This window comes from Lepisosteus oculatus, chromosome 8 (genome assembly GCF_040954835.1).
Source record: "Lepisosteus oculatus isolate fLepOcu1 chromosome 8, fLepOcu1.hap2, whole genome shotgun sequence".
NCBI classification, from domain to species: domain Eukaryota; kingdom Metazoa; phylum Chordata; class Actinopteri; order Semionotiformes; family Lepisosteidae; genus Lepisosteus; species Lepisosteus oculatus.
In genome coordinates this window covers 40,260,367-40,281,600 of record NC_090703.1, presented here as the reverse complement: position 1 = coordinate 40,281,600, position 21,234 = coordinate 40,260,367, and the positions used below count along the sequence as shown (strand labels likewise).

At 42.0% G+C, this 21,234-nt stretch overlaps 1 protein-coding gene and 1 pseudogene across 1 annotated transcript in view; both read right to left on the bottom strand.

The window, feature by feature from the left end:
- col4a5 (collagen, type IV, alpha 5 (Alport syndrome)) overlaps positions 1 to 21,234 on the bottom strand; it is an 83,208-nt gene that overhangs the window by 26,831 nt on the left and 35,143 nt on the right. Inside the window, exons 8-30 of the mRNA XM_069193460.1 lie at positions 20,877 to 20,903; positions 20,309 to 20,389; positions 19,595 to 19,657; positions 19,032 to 19,067; positions 18,061 to 18,102; positions 16,975 to 17,067; positions 15,465 to 15,518; positions 14,443 to 14,499; positions 14,290 to 14,334; positions 13,107 to 13,160; positions 12,309 to 12,350; positions 10,451 to 10,544; positions 9,241 to 9,276; positions 8,723 to 8,890; positions 7,549 to 7,629; positions 7,162 to 7,248; positions 6,149 to 6,219; positions 5,296 to 5,487; positions 3,561 to 3,729; positions 1,668 to 1,760; positions 1,314 to 1,418; positions 772 to 869; positions 11 to 161 (exon numbers count right to left, since the gene is read on the bottom strand). Coding sequence (XP_069049561.1) covers positions 11 to 161; positions 772 to 869; positions 1,314 to 1,418; positions 1,668 to 1,760; positions 3,561 to 3,729; positions 5,296 to 5,487; positions 6,149 to 6,219; positions 7,162 to 7,248; positions 7,549 to 7,629; positions 8,723 to 8,890; positions 9,241 to 9,276; positions 10,451 to 10,544; positions 12,309 to 12,350; positions 13,107 to 13,160; positions 14,290 to 14,334; positions 14,443 to 14,499; positions 15,465 to 15,518; positions 16,975 to 17,067; positions 18,061 to 18,102; positions 19,032 to 19,067; positions 19,595 to 19,657; positions 20,309 to 20,389; positions 20,877 to 20,903 — 1,939 coding nt within the window. The remainder of the gene's footprint in view (positions 1 to 10; positions 162 to 771; positions 870 to 1,313; positions 1,419 to 1,667; positions 1,761 to 3,560; positions 3,730 to 5,295; positions 5,488 to 6,148; positions 6,220 to 7,161; positions 7,249 to 7,548; positions 7,630 to 8,722; positions 8,891 to 9,240; positions 9,277 to 10,450; positions 10,545 to 12,308; positions 12,351 to 13,106; positions 13,161 to 14,289; positions 14,335 to 14,442; positions 14,500 to 15,464; positions 15,519 to 16,974; positions 17,068 to 18,060; positions 18,103 to 19,031; positions 19,068 to 19,594; positions 19,658 to 20,308; positions 20,390 to 20,876; positions 20,904 to 21,234) is intronic.
- Positions 19,424 to 19,511, bottom strand: LOC138241110 (U6 spliceosomal RNA; annotated as a pseudogene).

Here is a 21,234-nt window from a genome sequence, read left to right as displayed (position 1 = left end):
CAATCCTGACCTTTTTGCCCTGGGGTGCCATCAAAGCCAGGGCGTCCTGGCTGGCCAGGGGTACCGGGGAACCCAGAATCCCCTTTCGGTCCTGGAATTCCTTTCATCCCAGGAGGTCCTGGCAGGCCCTGCGGACCAGGAAGTCCAAACCCTGGCTCTCCCTAGAAACAAGTGGAGAGTTGTTAGCGAAGGACTTGAATTGGACATTTTGAGCCCACGTTATCAGTGGGGCAGAAGTGAAGACCACTTTGTGGAGAAGTGTGGCTAAGGGCTGGAAGGAGTTAGCAGAACCAACTTGGGAAACTAGAAGAAACTAATCTCACTAGTCTAAATACTAAATTTAGATTTATATATTTTAAATACAAATATATATATATTATATTCATAAAATTAAATAAAAATATTGAATATATAAATCCTGATATATAAAAAGTAGTCTTGTCCCTAGCAGACTGTTTCTGGGATTCCCCAAGTGGCAGTGCACAACTGGCTATGTGTCTTGGAGAGTGGGGTGGGATTAGTCAGACTGGCCTCTCTTCGTATGACGGGGACCACTTATAGCAACTAGGACAGAATCTCTGTAGCTATGCTGCCTGTGCTGTATTAAAAGAATTTGACTCACAGGTGGGTTGGGTCAGAGAAGTCTGTCTACACGTCATCGTTCTCACTTGTGCATGGTTGCTAGGTTCACAGCTGCAAGCTGAGACGCACAGAAACATAACTGATGACCAATTCTAACTTGACAAACTCCGACTAGTGTTCTAGTCTTACTTTGGACCCTGGGTTGCCCGGCAGGCCTGGACGTCCATCATTACCAGGTCTTCCTGGGCTTCCAGCTGATCCAGGCAGGCCCGGAGGTCCAGGGAACCCTAAATGAGAAGCCAGCATGAAAGTTACTCTTCAGTCAAAGCTCAGCTGCAGTAACTGGAAGAGATCATGTTATGTTTTACCAGATTATATTCAGCCAAGGAGCACCACACAAAATTAGCAATATTTTTTTAAATATTGATGATATGTGCTACTAGAAATGTAATACCTTTACCTGTATTTCAGTTTTAGAAAACAGAATGTATGACCCGGAGAGGTCACGTGATCTGCTTCTTAATTTTCTGGCGTGTTTCTAGTAGGCTGCCCCTTGTAATGATAGTGTCACAGTGCAGCTCCTAGGTCCTATAGCAGCACACCAGTGGGACTAAATGAACTGGAACTAACAGAATCTAACAGATAAAAGGGCTTGGGACCTGTTAACAACTATCCCAGTGACTTTGAGCTATGGAAATGTGTCAAAGTACACATAAACTCAGACTGCTTACCTTTGGGCCCTGGAGGTCCAGGCAGGCCAATGCCAGGAAGGCCTGGGTCACCCTTAGATCCTGGCAAACCGGGGAAACCAGGCTGCCCTGGTTGCCCAGGATTACCTGCACAGACCAAACAATTAGCATTTAGCAGCAATTAACCTTAATTAATTAGCCTTTGACAACTAACATGACTGACTGTCAAAGGATTTCTCCAGCCTGGCACGCCTCTTGAAGCCTGATGATACATTCAAGAGCTTTCTTGCAGTTTGATTAACAATAGGAAGGTGGTACCATTTCTGAAACAGAGCTTGCAATATTGCAAAAAAACTAAAACAGTTTGAGTTTTTTGAGATAATAGGTGGTTCATACCTGGAGGTCCCGACAGACCAGTGTCTCCAGGTGGCCCCATTGGTCCAGGCAGTCCCTTTTCAGAGAGAGCTTGACCTGGTTCTCCTTTAGGTCCTGTAGACAAAAGAAGGAGTCTCTCAGCTCTGAAGAGCATAAAATGACATATAGTGTTGTGAAAGAGGACAGACAAAACTGAGAAACTCTACTCATTAGGGTTATGGTCACCAGCAAAACAAAACAAAAGAAAATATTTCTTAAGGACAGTATTAAGGTATTAAAATTAGACAAGATGGCATTGATAAATCTAATTTTCCTTGCAGTCATAGAACAAATTGAGTGTTATGAGTAAATAATCAGTGTTGCCCTATAAGGCAATGGCAGCATTTTAAAGGGAGGTTGTCCTAATCTTCATGGAAATATTCTGTTCAATATGACTGCTCACAAATCATACACACAATCTCGATTTCAGTCTAATGACTGAAAACCTGAGACCGGGTCATGACGAGGAGCGCCACAGGCGTCAGTATGAGGACTGTTAATCTGTAATTATAATTGCAGTGTTAACAACTGGAAATGTATCAACTTTACACAAAAACGTGAAGGCATTTTGAGAAATGGTTTAGAGAATTTTGGGAATGAGACGACAGTCAACACTATACAATTAGTAAAGGAACTAATATGCTAAATATTTATTTACACAAGAAACAGTACATGCATCAGAAACAATTTATGAATTAAACTGGCTTTAAATACTGGCTGTCTTGTGGAATTCTGAACGTTCATGGGTCTCTGAAACCTAGATGCCACACTTCATCCAAATCATCCCAAAAATACTCAATCAGACTCAAATGTGACAGCATAACTATCACATTCTCATTTTGCAAGAAAGCAGTTTTTTGTTTATGAGCAGCATGTGGATTTCACCTGCTGCAATAATGTCATGATGAACAGCTGATGAGGTTCCAGGACTCCTGTCCAGACCATTACACTTGGACTGCTCCATAATTTGGTCTGGTGTACACAGGAACTCGTGCCATTCTATATATCTGCTCTGTACTTGATGACATCCATTAAGGAGGTCTTTACAACACTTTGATTCAGTGCTAAAGGGCTTGTCTTGACTACTGGAAAGTCCACCTGAGCCTTTCCTCCAACATACCAACGGCACAAAGGGACTGTTTTCTTCATGTGTGAAGCACAGCTGTTATTTCCTGTGTTCTTATTTCTTTCTATAAGGCTTGACACTCAACAAGATAAACCACCTCATGATCTTGTATCCAACCAACTCTTTCAAAATAGAGTAATACACTTTTGATGCTCAGAATTTACTTTACATTGTTGTAGTGGAATGTAATTAATACTATAATGACTTGAATATAATAGAACATTCGAATACAATTGCAAGCACACCAAATACATGTTTAACATTTAAATGAGATAAAGTCTAAAGAACTTTAATAATTAAACATTTCACAATGCTTTCAAACGTATTGCAATGTTTCTCCTTCTCAATCAATATCTATGCATTACTTATTGGATGCATATTTTCTTATATCTTTTGGATGGAGCTGAACAAAGCCCCTGTTTCATTCCAACCAAAATCGTCTTCATCTGAGATGTACTTGCTTTGAGGGTGTGGAGGTCTGATTTACAGCAGTGTTGTGCAACCAGTTAAGCTAAGGGGCCTTGCAAGGCACTGAACTGAGGGCCACTAGATATCCTGAAAGAAATGGAAGCCTAAAACCAATGGAATGTGCTTCAACTCCTTGTCCTCTTTGGGCAGAAAATAATTATTCAGTGTTTCCAAAACAAACCTTTTCCAAAGGGGAGAAGAGAACTTAGGACCGCACATTTGGCAACTCGCAATATAATTCAAAGATCACAACACCTCAGACGGCCCATTCAGAGCCTTACCTGGTGTTCCTGGGGATCCTGGACGCCCAGACACTCCCTGGACTCCTTTCTCCCCTGGAGGACCTGGGGGTCCAAACCCTGGGGGCCCCTGGGGTCCTCTCTCACCGGGTACACCTTGAAAGCCTGGGTCACCTGGAGAACCTCGCTCTCCTTTCACCAACAGGGCTCCCTTCAGAGACAGAAGCCGTCAGTGCACATCAGGGACTAAGACTCAAACTGGCAGAGTCAGATTTTTAATTTCACCACCTACAGTACATACCGCAAGCAACAAGATAAAACCCAAGAGGCTAAGGATTTAAACCAATAATGGTGTTTGGGAATAGAATCAGACAACGCTTGAGATAATGTATGACTCGTGCTAATGTCATCTTGGATTCTCAAATGCTTGATTATTAGGATTATGAACCTTGAGAACATTAAACGGGAACTGCAATAAGACCACTTTATACTTTATATATGGCCATAAACAATTTCTTGCATGAGGAATTTGTCGTTTTCGCATACCCAGCTTGCTCTTCGTCAGACACACAGTCACAAAGACAGGGGGAGAAAGCCTGGGGTCAGAGCGCAGGGTCAGCCATTTATACAGCACCCCTGGAAAAGCTGGGGTTAAGGGCCTTGCTCAGGGGCCCAACGGAGTTGGATTCCTGTGCCGGCTGCGGGATTTGAACCGACAACCTTCCAGCTACAGGCGCGGATCTTTAGCCACAGCCATTATAATAAAAATAATAATTGCTTACACTTGCATAGCGCTTTTCTGGACACTCCACTCAAAGCGCTTTACAGGTAATGGGGACTCCCCTACACCACCACCAATGTGGTATTAGGAGGTCATGATTGGTAAGTTTCCAATGGGAAATTTGGCCAGGTAGCCGGGGATAAACCCCTATTCTTTTCGAGAATTGCCCTGGGAATTTTATTGAACACGGAGAGTCAGCACCTCAGTTTTACATCTCATCCGAAGTACGGCGCCTGTTTATAGTATAGGGTCCCCGTCACTATACTTGGGCATTAGGACCCACATGGACCGCAGGGTGAGCATCCCCAGCTGGCCCATTTAATACCTCTTCCAGCAACAAACTTAGTTTTTCCCAGGAGGTCTCTCATCCAGGTACTGACCAGGCTCACACCTGCTTAGCTTCAGTGGGTACCCAGTTGTGAGTTGCAGAGCGATATGGCTGCTGGTCATTAATTCATTGACATTATAGAACAAAATTACAAATTTCAAATTAAGCACGAAACCATGAACTTTGTAAAAGTACTGTATGTCACCATGTTCTTGCAAACTCACATTTGAAATCCCATGAATTGCAACGTGATGAGGCTCACTAGTGTCCGTAATGACTAAGGTGATGTATAAGTGAATAAATACAGGTTGTGCAACAGATATTTCACCACATTGTTTACAATGTCACTACAAATTTTGTTGCCTCATTCTGAATCACATAATATGGCACTGCGCATGCCTGGAAATTTTGTCTGTTTTGAGATGTAAATTGGAGGTTTTACAAGAACATTTTACTTTGATGGCGGTTTGAAATGCACTTATCAATGCTGAATCTGTCTAAACCCAAAATATAGCATTGTAGTTCTCCTTTAAATAAGGGCACAAGGAGCCACAAGGTAGTCAGCCTTCACAAGAAGATTACAAAGTCTATGTGCGAAATGTTATTTAGGACTTTGAATTAGATAATTGGTCGTCTTCTCTCCACAGGGGGTTATGGACTCTACTCACAGGGGCTCCTTTAGGTCCGGGTGATCCAGGCAAGCCGTCTCGGCCTGGTCTTCCCTCTTGGCCAGGTGGACCAGGGAGCCCTGGGAATCCTGGGTCTCCTTTATCACCCTTCATATCTGGGAGAGCGATGGCATCACCAGGATCGCCCTTCATACCTGGGATTCCAGGAAGTCCTGGGCCACCTGGCAAACCCTGGAATCAGAGACTTGTTAGGAATTGCAACCATATTCTACCTCTTAAAACCCCACTTCCTTGCATGAGGTGGAGAAATACAGCTCAACAAAACAAACTTTTCCAGAATTCTCTCCACAAATACGCATTTCTGTTACTACCTTGTAAATAACAGCTTCCCCCCTCTTTCCAGCCTCTTATTTTAATGCTGACATCTACTTGAATTTCCTCAGCTTCAGGTCTAAAATACCCAGACCTGCTGAAGATTGACAAGGGAACACGAGGCTGTACCTACAGTATCTCACCTATTACACCAAAGTGCCGGAAATGAAAGACAACCAATTTGTTTTAAGGGGGTCATGTAATCCAATGAACTCTGAACATCAGAAAAAAAAACAATCGGCAATATAGTCACCAGCAATAGCAGTTTTAAGAAGTATTCTGGGCAGATATAGCACAGATCCCTTTACACATGCAGGTAACAGTTTACTGACATAGACATAGTAGTCCTTAGCTGGTATGACTGAAATTTCCATGTTGATTTTTCCCTCTTTTCCCCCTCGCATCCAATAAGATACAGTAGATACACTTGAATTACATGCTACTTCTTTACTGTCAGGAAGAGCAATAGGAAGTGAAGTTAAAGGAAGGGAAATCTGCATGAGAAAAGGCTGTTACTTACAGGAGGTCCCATTGGGCCTGATCCACCTGGGAAGCCTCTGTCTCCTTTGGGTCCAGGCAACCCACTAGATCCTACAAAGAGATGAATGGAGTTATTCTGGAAGCGCTCAATTAAAAATGACTATATTAATCACAAAGCATATTCATTAATGAGCTGGGATCTGAGAGTATTCCATGTACAGCAGTCATTTTTATTTTTAATGTCGTCAACCCTGCCATCCTGAACATCTCCTTATTAAACCTGATCACCCACCAACTCAAGAACTTCAAAACAAAGCCAGTCAGATCCCCAAAGCAAAGACCTCTACCATGAGCACATTGGGAGAGATGAGCTCCTCCACTCAGCACTAACTCTCCTCAGGTGCTGTGGAGCTTGTAGGTGTCAGATGTTGAATGTTTCTGCAGGCAGGCATTTTGAAGGATGATGTCCACATGCTCAATCTTTCAAAGTTATGCAGAAGGCAAAGTTTTACAAAAATGTGAGATCCAAATTGGAGTGATAAAACACTTATCATTATTCATAAAAATATATAAACACAGAATCAACTGGGGTTGTAATCCTGGAATACTTGATAAATTTCAAGTAATTAGTTCAACCACAGAATAATTGCCTCAGGTGACCCACATGGGCCCTACATTTAATTTGCAGGGAATGTGACCTTCATCCTGCATTATAAGTACTTCGGATTCCTTCTGCTTGAAAAGCACCACATAAAAATACACTGTAACACGTCTACTGGGAGCTCCCATCACAAACATTAATACTCTGAGATGGAGGCCAGAGCAGGAGTGCGGCAGAACTGTTGCACAAATACCACAGTTGAAAACTCTGCATAGTTATGAATTCCTCAAAATCACAAACACCATTGTTTTGGTATCACAAGGTTATAGAACCAGTTGCTGGATGCTGATATTCAGGCGTTATTAAAGACTCACTATGCTCGAGCTTTATCATGGTTCATATTTCTTCGAGTCCCCTGGTTGCCCATCAACACTTGTGGAGGAGCCACTTACCAGGAAGACCAGAGGGTCCTGGGGGTCCAGGAGGCCCTGGACGTGGGTCAACACCAAAACAGTTGTAGCAGGTATCCCCCTTTTCACCTGGGGCAAAAGACCAGAGAGGATAGCATCAGGCACAATGGGATACAAATGCTAAAACATTAGCAACCCCAAGCCCAATGACAAGACTCTATGCACTATGTGAGGAACACAAGCAAGATTTTCAACACTTTCCCAGGCAGAATTCTGTCCATTCTTGCACGAATAACACTACAAAAAAATCACAAAGTGAGCAAGTAGCTTAGGTATTCAATGTTCTTTCTTCTCCTGCAGAATGGCACAGAATCCTTACACCTGAACTGTGCATTTGGGAAAGAGAGAAGGTCCATTTCAACTAGTTACCTTTCAGTCCAGACTCTCCTGGAAACCCTTGGGGACCAGGCTGTCCTGGCAAACCTGGGGGCCCATCTTTGCACTCCACACCTGCGGAGACGGACAGCAGTCACACTCCAGGCGAACAGAACCGATATGGCATTAATTAGGATCAGAACAAATCGCACCATAAGAACATACTTGATTTCAGCATAAGGTTCCTCTGCAAAATGTGCACTGAGACAACTCACCGAATTCTGCCAACTGCATACCCATGTTTGAGTGAGTACCCAACTCCACACTGCAAAGTTTGGGTCCAATTTTCTCTCATGTTATAATTAAGTATTTCACAATTAAGGCCAGGAAAAAAAATACTATAGCTCCATACTGACTGAATTTATGCTATGGTGAATTCCTGGCATAGTTCTAAGGCTGAACAAGCTACACTTATTCATAGAAAAACAGAACACATACCGTCGGGCAAACACATTTCCACCTGGATGACTGAAGGAATACCAAATGACAAACCAAAAGCTCAGGGGGAAACAGAACAGCAGGTGAACAGAACCGATGAAAGTTACATTTTGCCATTCAAAAGGCTGGAGAAGGGACATTTGTAGTGTCTCTTTTCCTGCTTCATTGAAGTGGGAGAACAGTAACAGAGAACTGGACATTAGGTCACCTCTGCTATACTGTACATCTACAGAAACAAATCACTGCATCAAACCAACTACCCACTTAACAAAATCACATGTCTTCAAATCATAACAGGAAGACCTGAAACCAGCAATTAAGTCCATCACATCAGCCTTGTTCATTCAGAGGATAATTAATAAAATATGAAATTTACAATATTGCAAGCTGTAGGAATTGTGTGTCTCTTAGGGGAACATGCAGTGCCTGTAGTCTATAGAGTTTTCACAGACCTCTCTACAAAAAGAAAAGCCCTTATTGGAACAGTTTCTGTTTTAACCATACTGATATTGGATACGAAGTGTGTATTACATGATGTTTCAGACACTTCTAGAAAAGTCAGGCCAACAGGGCAAGTTCCGAACTACATAAGCCCATGGTCCACAGGTTCATGCTTTTCACTATGACACAACAAGGCTGTGGTCAAGGGAGCAGAAACTCAAAGATGGGGTGAGGATCTTACAAAAGGGTTTTAAAGACTGGGCAGGTACAGTTCTAGATGCTACTGTACCGGTCATGCTGCCTGGGGGTCCCGGAAGCCCAGGTGGTCCAGGGGGCCCTGGTCGCCCACTGAGTCCAGGTGGCCCAGGGAGGGATACTCCAGGTTGCCCTTGATCGCCCTTCAGTCCCCTTTCCCCAGGGAAGCCAGGTTGGCCAGGGGGGCCTGGAAGTGAAGAACCTGAAGCACATAGGACTCTCGTCAAGAACCAATAACAACAACATTTTGGAGTGGTGTGTGTGTGCGAGGCAGGTGGATTCTGAGTACTTCTGAGGAAGGTTGGTGAAAGGACCTGTGTGAACAGAATATGCCACGCATCCTTTTTAAAGGCCTGCTTTGTATGCAGCGAAACACATTAGAGGAACAAACGTGTAAGAACACTTTCCATGATGGTGAGTGTGGAGACTCACTGCTAGGGTGGGGACACAGTTACTATACTCCTCCTTTATCTTTGTTTTACTCTAGTCTTCACGTTGCTTATTAGAATGCCTGGATCCAGCCTATAAGCCTTAGAAAACAGTATAACTCACCTGGAAGGCCAGGTTGCCCAGCGGGGCCCGATATACCTGTAATTCAGAGCAAACAAGAGTGAGGGGTAGACTTTGCCACCTGTACACTTTTATGATGCTTTTCACATTAACCAAAGAATAGAACCATATTTCCGTATTTCAGTATAATAGGCATCCTTCTCTGAGACCCTGGTCATTTTCACAGCATTAAAACTGTAAGTGATGACATACAGCCCTCTTGACTTCTTATAATTTACATTAGAGTGTATACTGTTACATTACTACACCGAACAGGTTAAATTCAGTCAATATGCTAATTTTGCCACAACAAAAGCCAGGCAAGACTACCACTGTTATGTAAAAGGAAATGAAGCATTTAATGTTTAACACAAATCTCCAGTCCAGACTCACACAGAGCGAGTCATTTCCAATACAGATTTAGCCCTGAACACCAAAAAGTCTGACAACTGCTACAGTATGCAAAGAGAATGGGTACACATCTGCACCAAACCTAGTGGTGATAACATTCTGGATGAGATTTCTTTAACCACTGCACTGAGCTGACTGAGAAATTCTCAAGTGTATCCAACAATCCTACCTCAAGTAAGCCTGTTTCCAAATCAGCTATCTAGTGTCACAATGAGAAATGTCAAAGAACACATGTACTGTACATGATGTGGATCCTGTCCACTGACACACACCACCGGCTGTACTGGAACAAAAGGAACAGGAGGAGCACAGCCACATGTGATTTTATCTACTTAGTCTGTGCTGGTAAAGCAAGACCTTCATTTGAAATCAGGCTAGAACTCCAAGAAGTTACTTACGCCTATTCTTGTCCCCCTTTGTCCCTTTGTTTCTGTACCATCTGAAAAGTGGTACTGGCTGCCTTTGAAAGACTATCAGCACAATGTAGACTGGATGTGCTCTGAAGCCATCCTGTGCATGATTATAGCATGCAGATTCTCCCAAAACACAAGACATCCCCAGTGCTTAGGTTCAAAGCGCAGTGTGATAATGAGAAATTCATCATTATTGTTTTGCAGACACCTTAAGTCAAGGTGACCAACATAAGCAGAGCTGATACAATAAGGGATCATTTCATGGTATAATCTTTGCAAGGGATAATTTCTCAACGTGGGGTAAGAGCCCAGAATAAGTGATAATAACAGAAAAACCTGGATTTTCCTTTAGGCATCCCATAGTGCAACCTAATGTCTCCGATAGCTACCTGGTGGCCCTCTTTCCCCCTTTCTTCCCGGGGTTCCAGGAAATCCAATGTCTCCTTTTGTACCAACACCGTTCAAATCTGATCCAGGGATGACCTGCAACACATAACCCCATTTTTCAATTACTCTTAATTTTTACTGAAAAACACCAATACATGCTGGTGACTGAAAACAGCTGACCCTTTTTAAGTAACTATTTCCCTCCAAAATTCCAGGACTGACTCCTGGAAAACAAAAAGGCATGAATCCCAACCCCCTCTAAAAGCCACTTGCACATCAGTAGAGCCCAAAAGAAGAGCAACAGGGTGCTTCTCCACCTATTCTCATTGAGTGACTGTAGAGTTGGTTTGGCCTATCTGGAGCAGTTCAAATCTATGCATTTAGTTGGAAATATTTTTTTTCTATTGAAAAGCGTTTCTCTTCCAGAATTAGAAACACTTGTGGTGTCCCTCAAGGCTTGATTCCGGGCCTGATTTTGTTTCAGTTTTCACATGTCACATCTGTGAAATGCTATTATGGAGCATGAGATTGATTTTCATAGCTATGCAGTTGATGTTATACATCTCTGATTCGCTTAATGTTGAGAACCCTATTGCTGAACTGGTTACGTGTACAGAGGATATTAACCTGTGGATGACTCAGACCATCCTACAATTGAACAAGGACAAAACAGGGCCTGGTTATTGGAATTAAGGCCCAGAGAGAGAAACTGTGCTCTCAACATCCTGACACACAACATCAAGCCACTAGTTAAAAACCTAAGTTTGTTCTTTTGATCCTGATTTAAATCTCAAAGTCTATTCATTGCTTCAGAGATATTGCAAAAGTACAGCTGTTATCAGGCAGGTACTGAGAATCTAATGTACACATTTTTTTAACTAGTAGGCTCTGGTACTGCAATGTCCTCCTGTCTGATCACCCCAAGAAAGCTTTAATTACAAGCTTTATTTAGATTAAAAATAAAGTAGCACATCTGTTGACCAAGAACAGAAAGAGAGCACATATTGCACCTGGTTTAAAGGGCCTTCACTGTGTAAATCAAGTATTTGCCCTGAATATATGTCTGAAATGCACTTAAGTTAGGTTCCTATCCAATTCCTCTGGTCCTCTGACCAAGACCTGAGAGACTGCTTTTATTGTGTACGGTCCTCATCTATGGAGCACCTTGCCAGAAGAGAAGAGTTTCATAGTCTATTGACATTTTTAAATGTAATCTTAAAAACACCTTCTCACCTTGCCTTTTATACAAGGGCCACGTACCTTTACAATGTATTGATTTCTTTTAATGATCTTTTACCTTGTTTTCTCTTATTATGTACTATTATTTTTAATGTTGATAATTATGTAAACAAATGTGACTTGATCCACATGAAACTGCAGGAGGTACCGGAACATTCTTGTGATATTGCTCTCCTAAATTAACATCCTGACAATAGGGTTGTATTTTTATGTTAAAAGGCAACGGGTCAGATGTGAGCCGTTTTTTTAAATTTTAAATTTTTTTTTAAACAACCACCTTCATAATCTGCGCTCAGCAGAAAAAGTAAAAAAAAAAAGAGCACAAGTACTTTGCCTAAGTATCAATTTCCACATCCCTGAACCGGAACAAAAAAATAACCTGATGTCATGGGAAGCACAAAAGACAAAGCCCTGTTATGAGCTCTTCAAAACTACAAGCAGAAAGTATTTAACTTCCCTTCAGCAGAGTGTGAGGAACAGTCTAATGATCTGGACAGCAGTGCTGTGAACATCGGCTGTAAAAATATCACTTATGATATTGGGGTTTGCCTAAAGGTATCCTTCCCATAAATCACAAGGGTCCACTCCACCTCCCTTTACCCGCCATGTAATTGTTCTTACCACACCAGGAGGCCCTGGGAAACCACGCTCGCCCTTTTCTCCCTGAAATGAAAAAGAAAATCAGCCACCTCCAAAAAGATTTGCCCTAATTATACAATTTAAGACATACTGGGAGGCAATACTCATTCTTCTTTGTCAGTACGTTTAGTAATAATTCTTTACACTTACTGTATATAGTGCTTTTCTTGACACTCCACTCAAAGCGCTTTACAGGTAATGGGGACTCCCCTCCACCACCACCAGTGTGTAGCCCCCACCTGCATGATGTGACGGCAGCCATAGTGCGCCAGAACGCTCACCACACATCAGCTATCAGTGGGGAGGAGAACAGACTGATGAAGCCAATTCATAGATGGGGATTATTAGGAGGCCATGATTGGTAAGGGCCAATGGGAAATTTGGCCAGGACGCCGGGGTAACACCCCTACTCTTTTCGAGAAATGCCCTGGGATTTTTAATGACCACAGAGTGTCAGGACCTTGGCTTTACATCTTATCCAAAGGACAGCCCCTTTTTACAGTATAGTACCCCCATCACTATACTGGGACATTAGGTACCACACAGCCTCCAGGGTGAGCGCCCCCTAGTGGCCCCTCTAATACCTCTTCCAGCAGTAACCTTAGCTTTTTCCCAGGAAGTCTCTCATCCAGGTACTGACCAGGCTCACACCTGCTGAGCTTCAGTGGAGCTGCCAGTAGTGAGTTGCAGGGTGATATGGCTGCTGGCAAGTTAAGGACCTTTTGCGGTTTAGGACCATATCGTACGCTTATCCGAGGGGGGGGCAATAGAGATATTTACCTGATCGCCATCGAAGCCCGGCTGCCCTGGAACTCCGGAACCACCAGGAGGACCCTGTAGGGACACGGGGAGAAAAAGATCACCTGTGTTGTTTGAGCTGGTGGTTTTTCCAGCTGGGATCGCTGGGTGGCCACACATTCCATCCAGGGGTGGTGAAAACTGCCCAGTCCATCACTGGGGTTGCTCTCCCACCCATTCAGGACATTTATGACAGACGGTGCTTGAGGTAAGCTCTAAGCATCATAAAAGACCCCATACACCCCAGCTACAGACTGTTTTCCCTCTACCATCCGGAAAATGGTATCGGAGCATTTGGGCCCAGACTACCAGATTCAGTGACAGTTTTTACCCCCGCACTATCAAACTATTAAACTCCCAGCATCTCTCACCTACGATCTGAATCCTTACTGTGCCATCTCTCTTTATCAAAAATCAAACACACATTGAAATCTACCTCTACCTCACATGTCAAGACATTCACTCCCCATTATTTTGTATCATTTATTTCATTCTGGAGATGTATGATTTTGCACAACTGTTGTTGTTTGCACAATGCTTGTCTGTCTTTCTTTTCTTCCACAATTGTATTGCTTTTTGCTCTACTTACCTTATTTGAGAGCTAGCTAAATAGCATTTCGTTTTACCATATACCTGTGTATGAATAGAATGACAAACTTGAACTTGAAAGCCCAGCCACCCCAAAGTCAATATTCAAAATCACTGCAAAACCAGTTTCATTCTTTATTAATGGAAATGAATGAATATCTCTAACTAGATCTACTATATGCATCTGCTTGCTCAGAAGCATTCTTGGAATATAACATTCAAATATTAATTTTACATTCCCACTGCTTTTGACAACAAATTAAACTGTGAGATTCCTGTTGAGAATGGAAGCATGTACAGTATAATGTTTTCAGAATGGAGGCAAGGAATACTTGGTTTTAAAAATGGAAACAGACAGGGATGCTTGTGAATTTTGCTTTTTGGATACATCTACTCTTCAGACAGATACCAGACGAATACCGTGTCAGACAGTACCCTAGCTGTGGTTAAAGAAACCCGTAACTACTGCTGGCATTGCAGTGAAGAGCACATCTTACCACCAACTATAATTCCCTGCAGGAGAAAACTATCACACTTCTTTTGTTGGACCAAGCCAACCCTATTGCAAGACACTTACCTGGAATCCTTTTGGCCCAGGATCACCATCTTTTCCTGGCTTTCCCTTTGAGAAGGAAATACAGAAAACAAGTCAGCCTCACGGATTTCAGGTTTCATCAATTCCAAATAACTTTTCCTGCGTGCTTTCAGGAACTCGTCCCGGCCTACTTACCCTCTTGCCCGGTTCCCCTGGCTCCCCCTTCTCACCCTTTGGACCACCAGGAGGACCCTGGAACACAGAGCACAGACTGAAGATGGGAGGGTGGAGCAGAGAGTGAGGAGTGCGTCCCACATGACTTAAACAGTGCTTTTCCACTTTCAAGGGGGATCTACAGCAGGCTGTTCCCAGAGTCTCTGTCACCAGTTGGGCAAACCTCATAAGACGCAGACACTGTTCACTTTCTCCAATGTTCAAAATGCATTCCAAAACAGAAGATCAAGGCAACTTCATGGAGTATTAACTCTCAATTCTTTAAGATTACTAAAGGTCTTTAAGGACATTAAAAACATTCATGGAAAACATATGCAATTCTACCCTTCAACCTCTGCAAAGGAGTTACTCTTGCCGAGTTAAATACATTTAATTTTGGCTTTGTAATATAATTGTGCTATGCGATCTTTATGGATCAGGAAAGTGGCTTTGAAATAATTGCTTTGAAGTTCATTGTCCTATTAATATAATACTTTGCTTTTTTAACCCACTGACGACAAGATTTGGGATATCGGTGTAGTCTGACAACTGAAGAAAGACATTTAATTACTACTTGCTACCTTCTGCCCACCTAAATAGGGCTACAAGAGAGAATCCATTGACATCCAAGACAACGCACTGCCTTTTCTAAAAGGGCTTATTAATCATTGTCGCCACTCAAAGAAAGGTGGATTTACTGTTCATTAAAGGAAACTCATCATTCTTCCTCACTGGAAAACAAAACTGTCATTACGGTTTCCTTCATTGCTGCCTATGCAGTTTGGCTCGATAGCACCAAAGTTGCTCGTCTACAGGTGCACAACAAGCTATGGGGTGTCTATCGGGTTTTGAAACATTTTCGACTATTCTTTGTGACAGGTAAGTGATGGCTGAAGAAAGATTCAATATGAATGTATTTCAATGGGGCTCCCTTGGGCTTGTTATAACTAGGAATAAAGCAACAGGAGTCTTAGTTCAGTTTCTCAAGGCTGACATCTACTTACTGAAGGTCCTGGAGGTCCCGGGAGGCCAGGCTGGCCAGGTTCTCCCTGGTCACCCTGCCAGGAGAGAAAACAGGAGGGATGTCAATTGTTTGCCATTACAAAATACAAATGACAAACACGGTGAAAATGGCCCATGAACAATCATGAACAATGACAGGAACACCAAACACTGTACAAGTTTCACAGATCTGTAAATAACATCGAATTGGTGGTGCTCTCTAGTGGAAATAAGAGAGAAGTACAACCATTTGAGACCGAAAATCACTACATCACAATTTACCATAACATTTACTAATCAAGAGAATTTGGTGAAACTATGTAAGGCAGGAGAACAAATATCAAAGATTAACTTGCACAGTGCATATATATATATACATTGAAACCCCAGCTCCATTAGAATAAGAAGCAAATATAGATAACCAAAAGAAGTGATAAAGTTTCAAGGAGAAGCTAGTGATATGCGAGTTTTAAAAAATCTACCTATCAATCTTACAGTGAAGAAGACCATACAAGTCCATTTTATTCAGAATTATTTAAAACATCACAGTTGTGTGTGCTGCTCACTACATTTCTGATCTATTGAAAATAATCAGATGTCTTATTAAACAAGAGGATACATGAACTCAGTCCTATACTGGTTGCTCAACATAGATTTGATCAGTGATCAGCATCACCTGCATTTGGTAACTGAGGGATTAATGACTATTTTAGCCGCTGTTTGGCATCAAGGAAAAGTAGCCCAGTCCTTGTTTCATAACGATTTACGATTATAATGTTTTAGCTTAACTGGAAAACAAGGACATTGCGTGATGAAATTAAAACTAAAAATGCAGAACACTAGGAATATGATGACAAATGATTTTTGCCTCCCATGTAGAATAATGCAACATGTCAACAAAAAACAGAATTATAAAAGATACTAAAAGCCGCTACTCCACATCTTGGAGTAAGGTGTTTTGTAAAAAGGATGAAAGCTGGTCATCATCAAAATGGTGACACAATGGAGAAGGTACAGTAACCAGTTATTTTCAACAACTTACAGCTGTAATTAAATGTTTTTTATAGGCTTATCAAGTAGGAAACTGAATGTCTGTTTCAGCATTACAAGAATATTTAGAGCTTGCATGCAGGTACAATGAGTAATTACTTATGTACAGAGAATTACATTTTTAATCAAGTTAATATTAAAATAAAGACAATATCATTCCCTTGGCTCAGCTTTAGTGCTAAGCAGATCATATTAACTCTGCAGTTTATGCAGTGGTATTATAAACTCACATATGTTCACTATCTGTGCCACAATCACAGAGTTACTCATTTACAATACCACATCAGACTTGACAAGTTACTCTCTGTAACAATAATGAGTTACTTCTTAAAAATAAATAAATGTTACTAATTACATTTTGTTCACGTAACTTGCTTGACTAAAACTTAAAAAGAACTTTAAAAAATCTTGCTTTACACTGATAGCAGTGCGTTAGAGGGGAGTAATGACCCCCATTCTTACTTTGTCCCCTCTCTGGACCTCCCCATCTCCGGGCTTCTTCTGCTCACTGATGATCCCTTTGGGCCCGGGTGGGCCGGGTGGTCCGGGATTACCCTGAAACCAGACCGCAAAACAGATCTAGTCAGGACAGAAGCGCACAGCTGCCACCTAGGAAAAAAAAACTCCTCACCCTTATCTCATAATTACGAGACTGTCATTCTCGCATACTTTATTTGATCATGCGATAGCACAACTGTTATACTGTATAATACTTACAATAAATCTCTATGTGCGGACTTACAGTTTTAAGCAGTGGGACTGATTGCACGTATAACTGTTCATAATGGAACCATCCCTGCTTTGATCTCTAAATTCCCCCAAAAGTGGTCCTCATGCTTATTATGATTCTGTTCATATTTGCTAAAAATTGCAAGATTTCGTTATGACTCAACCCCAGTCGAAAGTAAATCCAGAAAAATTCTGCAGCATTGGACACTGACACGACCAACCGAAAGTGCCAGTCAAGTTCACGGTAGTTTCTAGATGTATTCAGTGCACAACGTAATAGGTTGTACATACAGTGAAGTAATCATTGCGATCTCATAATTACAAGGTAATTCGTTATCTCATAATTACGAGATAAGGGGCCAAAAAAAAAATTGTCCCCTAGGTGGTAGCAATGCGCTTCTGTAAGTCAGAACCCTGCTCCACGGACAACACAACAGATGGATGACACTGCCCCCTGGTGTCTGAGGCTGGAACTGTGCTCCTGTGTGGGTGTGGCTGTCTGCATTAAGAGACGGCAACTGAACAATGTTGAGAGCAATTACACAATTGCTTTAGTAATGGAGGAGGATTATAAATATACTATATTAAAAACCAAATTGGAATAATTAATAGATCATGAAATGTTAAGGACTCTACTAGAAATAGTCAATTAATATACAGCTGAGGACCTTTACTGGAGTTTTCCTTGGTTAATAAAGTCAGAAACTGAAAATCTGTGGTGAGACATTGTCAGAATTTGAAAACAAGAGATAAGCAAATTCAGTGTTCTAACTGAGCACAAATTGAACTTGGCTGACCTGGTGGACATTCAGATCTTACCTTTTCACCCTTAGGACCTTGAAAATTTAAGCCCATGTTACCCTGAAATGATAAACATGAAGTTTTTATAGTGATATTCAGTGACATTCACTGAATTAATACAAAAACCACACTCACTGACTTGTAAAACGATTATGCAGATGATGAGAAACACTGGAATCGAAGTAAATATTAGCTCTACAGTCCATCAATTAGGGGGCAAAGGAAGTAACCGAGCATTGCATCAAACCTCCAATCCACACATCTCTTCTCCAACACAGGGACTACGGATATACAGTTCTCATAAATAAGGGTATAAAACCATCACTACCGCTGTACAAGCAGTACTTATGTAATGAGGTGATTAATTCCTTGTGATAAAAATGTTACATGCCTAGAAAATAAAATGTCAGTGGGAAGGTTTCCATCTTCTAAAAATGTAGAAAAAGTTAATGGGGGTCTTAATCCAAACTAATAAAAAGAACTGCCAGCACAAGAAGATATACAATGTCCTCTCTTTTCTCTACCCTTGATTTACAACTCTATGTCATTTTTTCCTTGCAATCTTTTTGTACTGTTCCTTAATTCTTTTGAAGGCGACATGGAAACGCTGTCACCACTCAGATCCTTTTGTGTGGGGTCTGAAGGTCCTCCCCATGTCTGTTGTTTCATGCTGCTCTGTCCAGGTGACCTGGTGTGTGTAAACTGCCCTGTGTTGGTGAAGGTGTACATGCATGCCCCACGCCATCTGACATTGGCTCTGCTTCACTATGACCCTCTAAGCATCAAGTAGTTACTGAAAACTGATGGACAGGTGCTTTATATGGCATAATCTTGAAAAAAAATAATCTAGTATTGAAATGATTTCAATATATTTACCTCTGGTTCCGATTAATTTTTATACCCCATTTGTAAGAAACGTGGGATCAATATTCTTGAACCACACGCGGGCAAGTACCCTGAGGGGTTCATTTCCAAACCAGACAGCTTACCTTCGGTCCTGGGAGACCAGGTGGCCCTGGACGACCCTGTAACAGAGATATTAGATGAGACGGTACTCCCAGCAGAAAGCCACGCATATTACAGATCCTAGGCTAGCTCTCAGAACACAAGCCTGCTGGCACCACCTGTGAATATTCTAGCATTATCCTAAATATGGTGTTTCTGGTGAGCTGGAGCAGGGATAACGTGTGCAGGAGACCGATACCTTGAAGCACATTCAGAATCCTATAGCTCTGCCAGAAAGGCAGAAATTTGATTCATATAGCTGTCAAGATTGGTAAAAGTATGGCTCACAGCAAAATAAAACAACAAGAAGTATACACAGTGAAGAATTGATTTAATACTTGTACCCCTATTAGGGAATTTTTTTAGCCATCACTGGAAAGAAATATAATTGCTTGGCTTTCATAAGGGGCCATGCAAATCTACTCTGTATCGTTCCAATTTTAGTATATGTGCTGCCGAAGCAAATTCAAACCGGGACCGACGCTTACTGTGGCTGTTTTTTTTTTTTAAATCAGCTCTGCAACAAAATAAAATGGAAAGTTCTCACCTCGAGGCCAGGAGGCCCAGGAGGGCCAGTAGGGCCTATGAAGCCGACTGGACCTTGGACACCCTGAAAGACACCAGACAATTACAGAAAACTCCGATCCAGGGAGTATGCACATCACAGCACTTCTCAGGCCATTCTACAATCCACCCGTGCATCTTAGCCGTGCGTTTATTTCCTGTCTGTTCCAGCTCAGCTCCTTGCCATTGATGGCCACAAGCTGGAGGTAATATTAAAAACAGGTAACCCCTTATTACTGACAGCTATTAAAACCCAGCTTCCTATATTTCTAAGGTATCAAAACACGGGGTGCCTGCTTCTAATCCAAGTGTTGCATGCACATATTCTAGAAGCATCAAAATGCACCAAACCTAGCACTAGCGTTGAGTGTCAGGTGAAAGACCATCATTAATCTTTTTTAAAAGCCTTGTTAAATATACAGTCGCAGAAATGGAATAACAAGGGTAAAGAAGAATACCTAAAGTCAGACTCAGATAAGGTATGCAGCCAGAGCCCATTTACCCAGTATGACAATTCAAGGCAATACGTTTTCTGAAGAACTGACCTGCTTGGTAATATGGACGCCTGGCTCAACACACTCAACAGTACTTTGACAATATGCGCAGTCCACCAAGGGGACAGCGCACAAGTAGGTGTAGGAGTAATACCTTTCAGGAACTGGTAGCAAATTTGAGCTGTAACCAAGAACAAACTTACCGGCGTCCCCGGAAGCCCGGGCAGACCCGGCTCCCCCTTCTGACCGAAAACATTTGATCCGATCACTTCTCCGGGTTCTCCCTGTAAGCACACACAGACAGAGATAAGGTGAGGCTGTGGGCTGGATGACATTAAGGCCACTGGTTGATAAGAGCAGCGCAGAAAGTAGCGCCCCCTAGAGAGACACTGACAGGACAACTCCGGCTCCCAAACGCACGTGCACTGGATTTCCCAGAAAATAACAATAATTGGAAATGGGAAAAGTCACATTCGTATCTAACTCGATATTTTTTAAGACCAAATGCTGTGCTGATTAAAAAGCTGTATTGAATAAAGTTGAAATCTAAGCCATGGTACAGAAATTAAAAACAGATGGCTTAGAGCAGCTTGCCTTTAATGATAAAATACAGCGTTTATAATTTAAACTAGAAATAAAATCGTATAGCTGAAATGAAGAAGTGAAATTCTTTCATGTTCTTCCAAGGCAATTTGCCTTAGATGGATCAGGCAGCAGACAGAATGTAACTATAAACAGTGGAGGACTGGAAGGGCATACAGGAAGACTTACCTTTAACCCTTGCAGACCAGGAGAACCCTAAAGAAAAGAAAAACACGGACACTGTCAGTTACACAGTTCTTCTTTCAAAAGCTCACCTCACTATAGTGAGCACCAGTTGGCAGACTGCTGACTTCCACTCTCCAATATCCACTCCTGAAATGTTGTCTGACAAGGGAGGCAGTACTTTATACGTTTTCACTAAACTGAACTGTGGTACAATGTTCAGTTCCCATTGTGGCAAAGTAAATCCGACAGACTGCCCACTAGGTGGCACAGTGCACCGAGTATCACAAATGTGTCTCATAAAGATCAGTGGCTTTTAAAATAGTATGTTTCTGGAAAACTGGCATCTATCTGTAGAATGTGT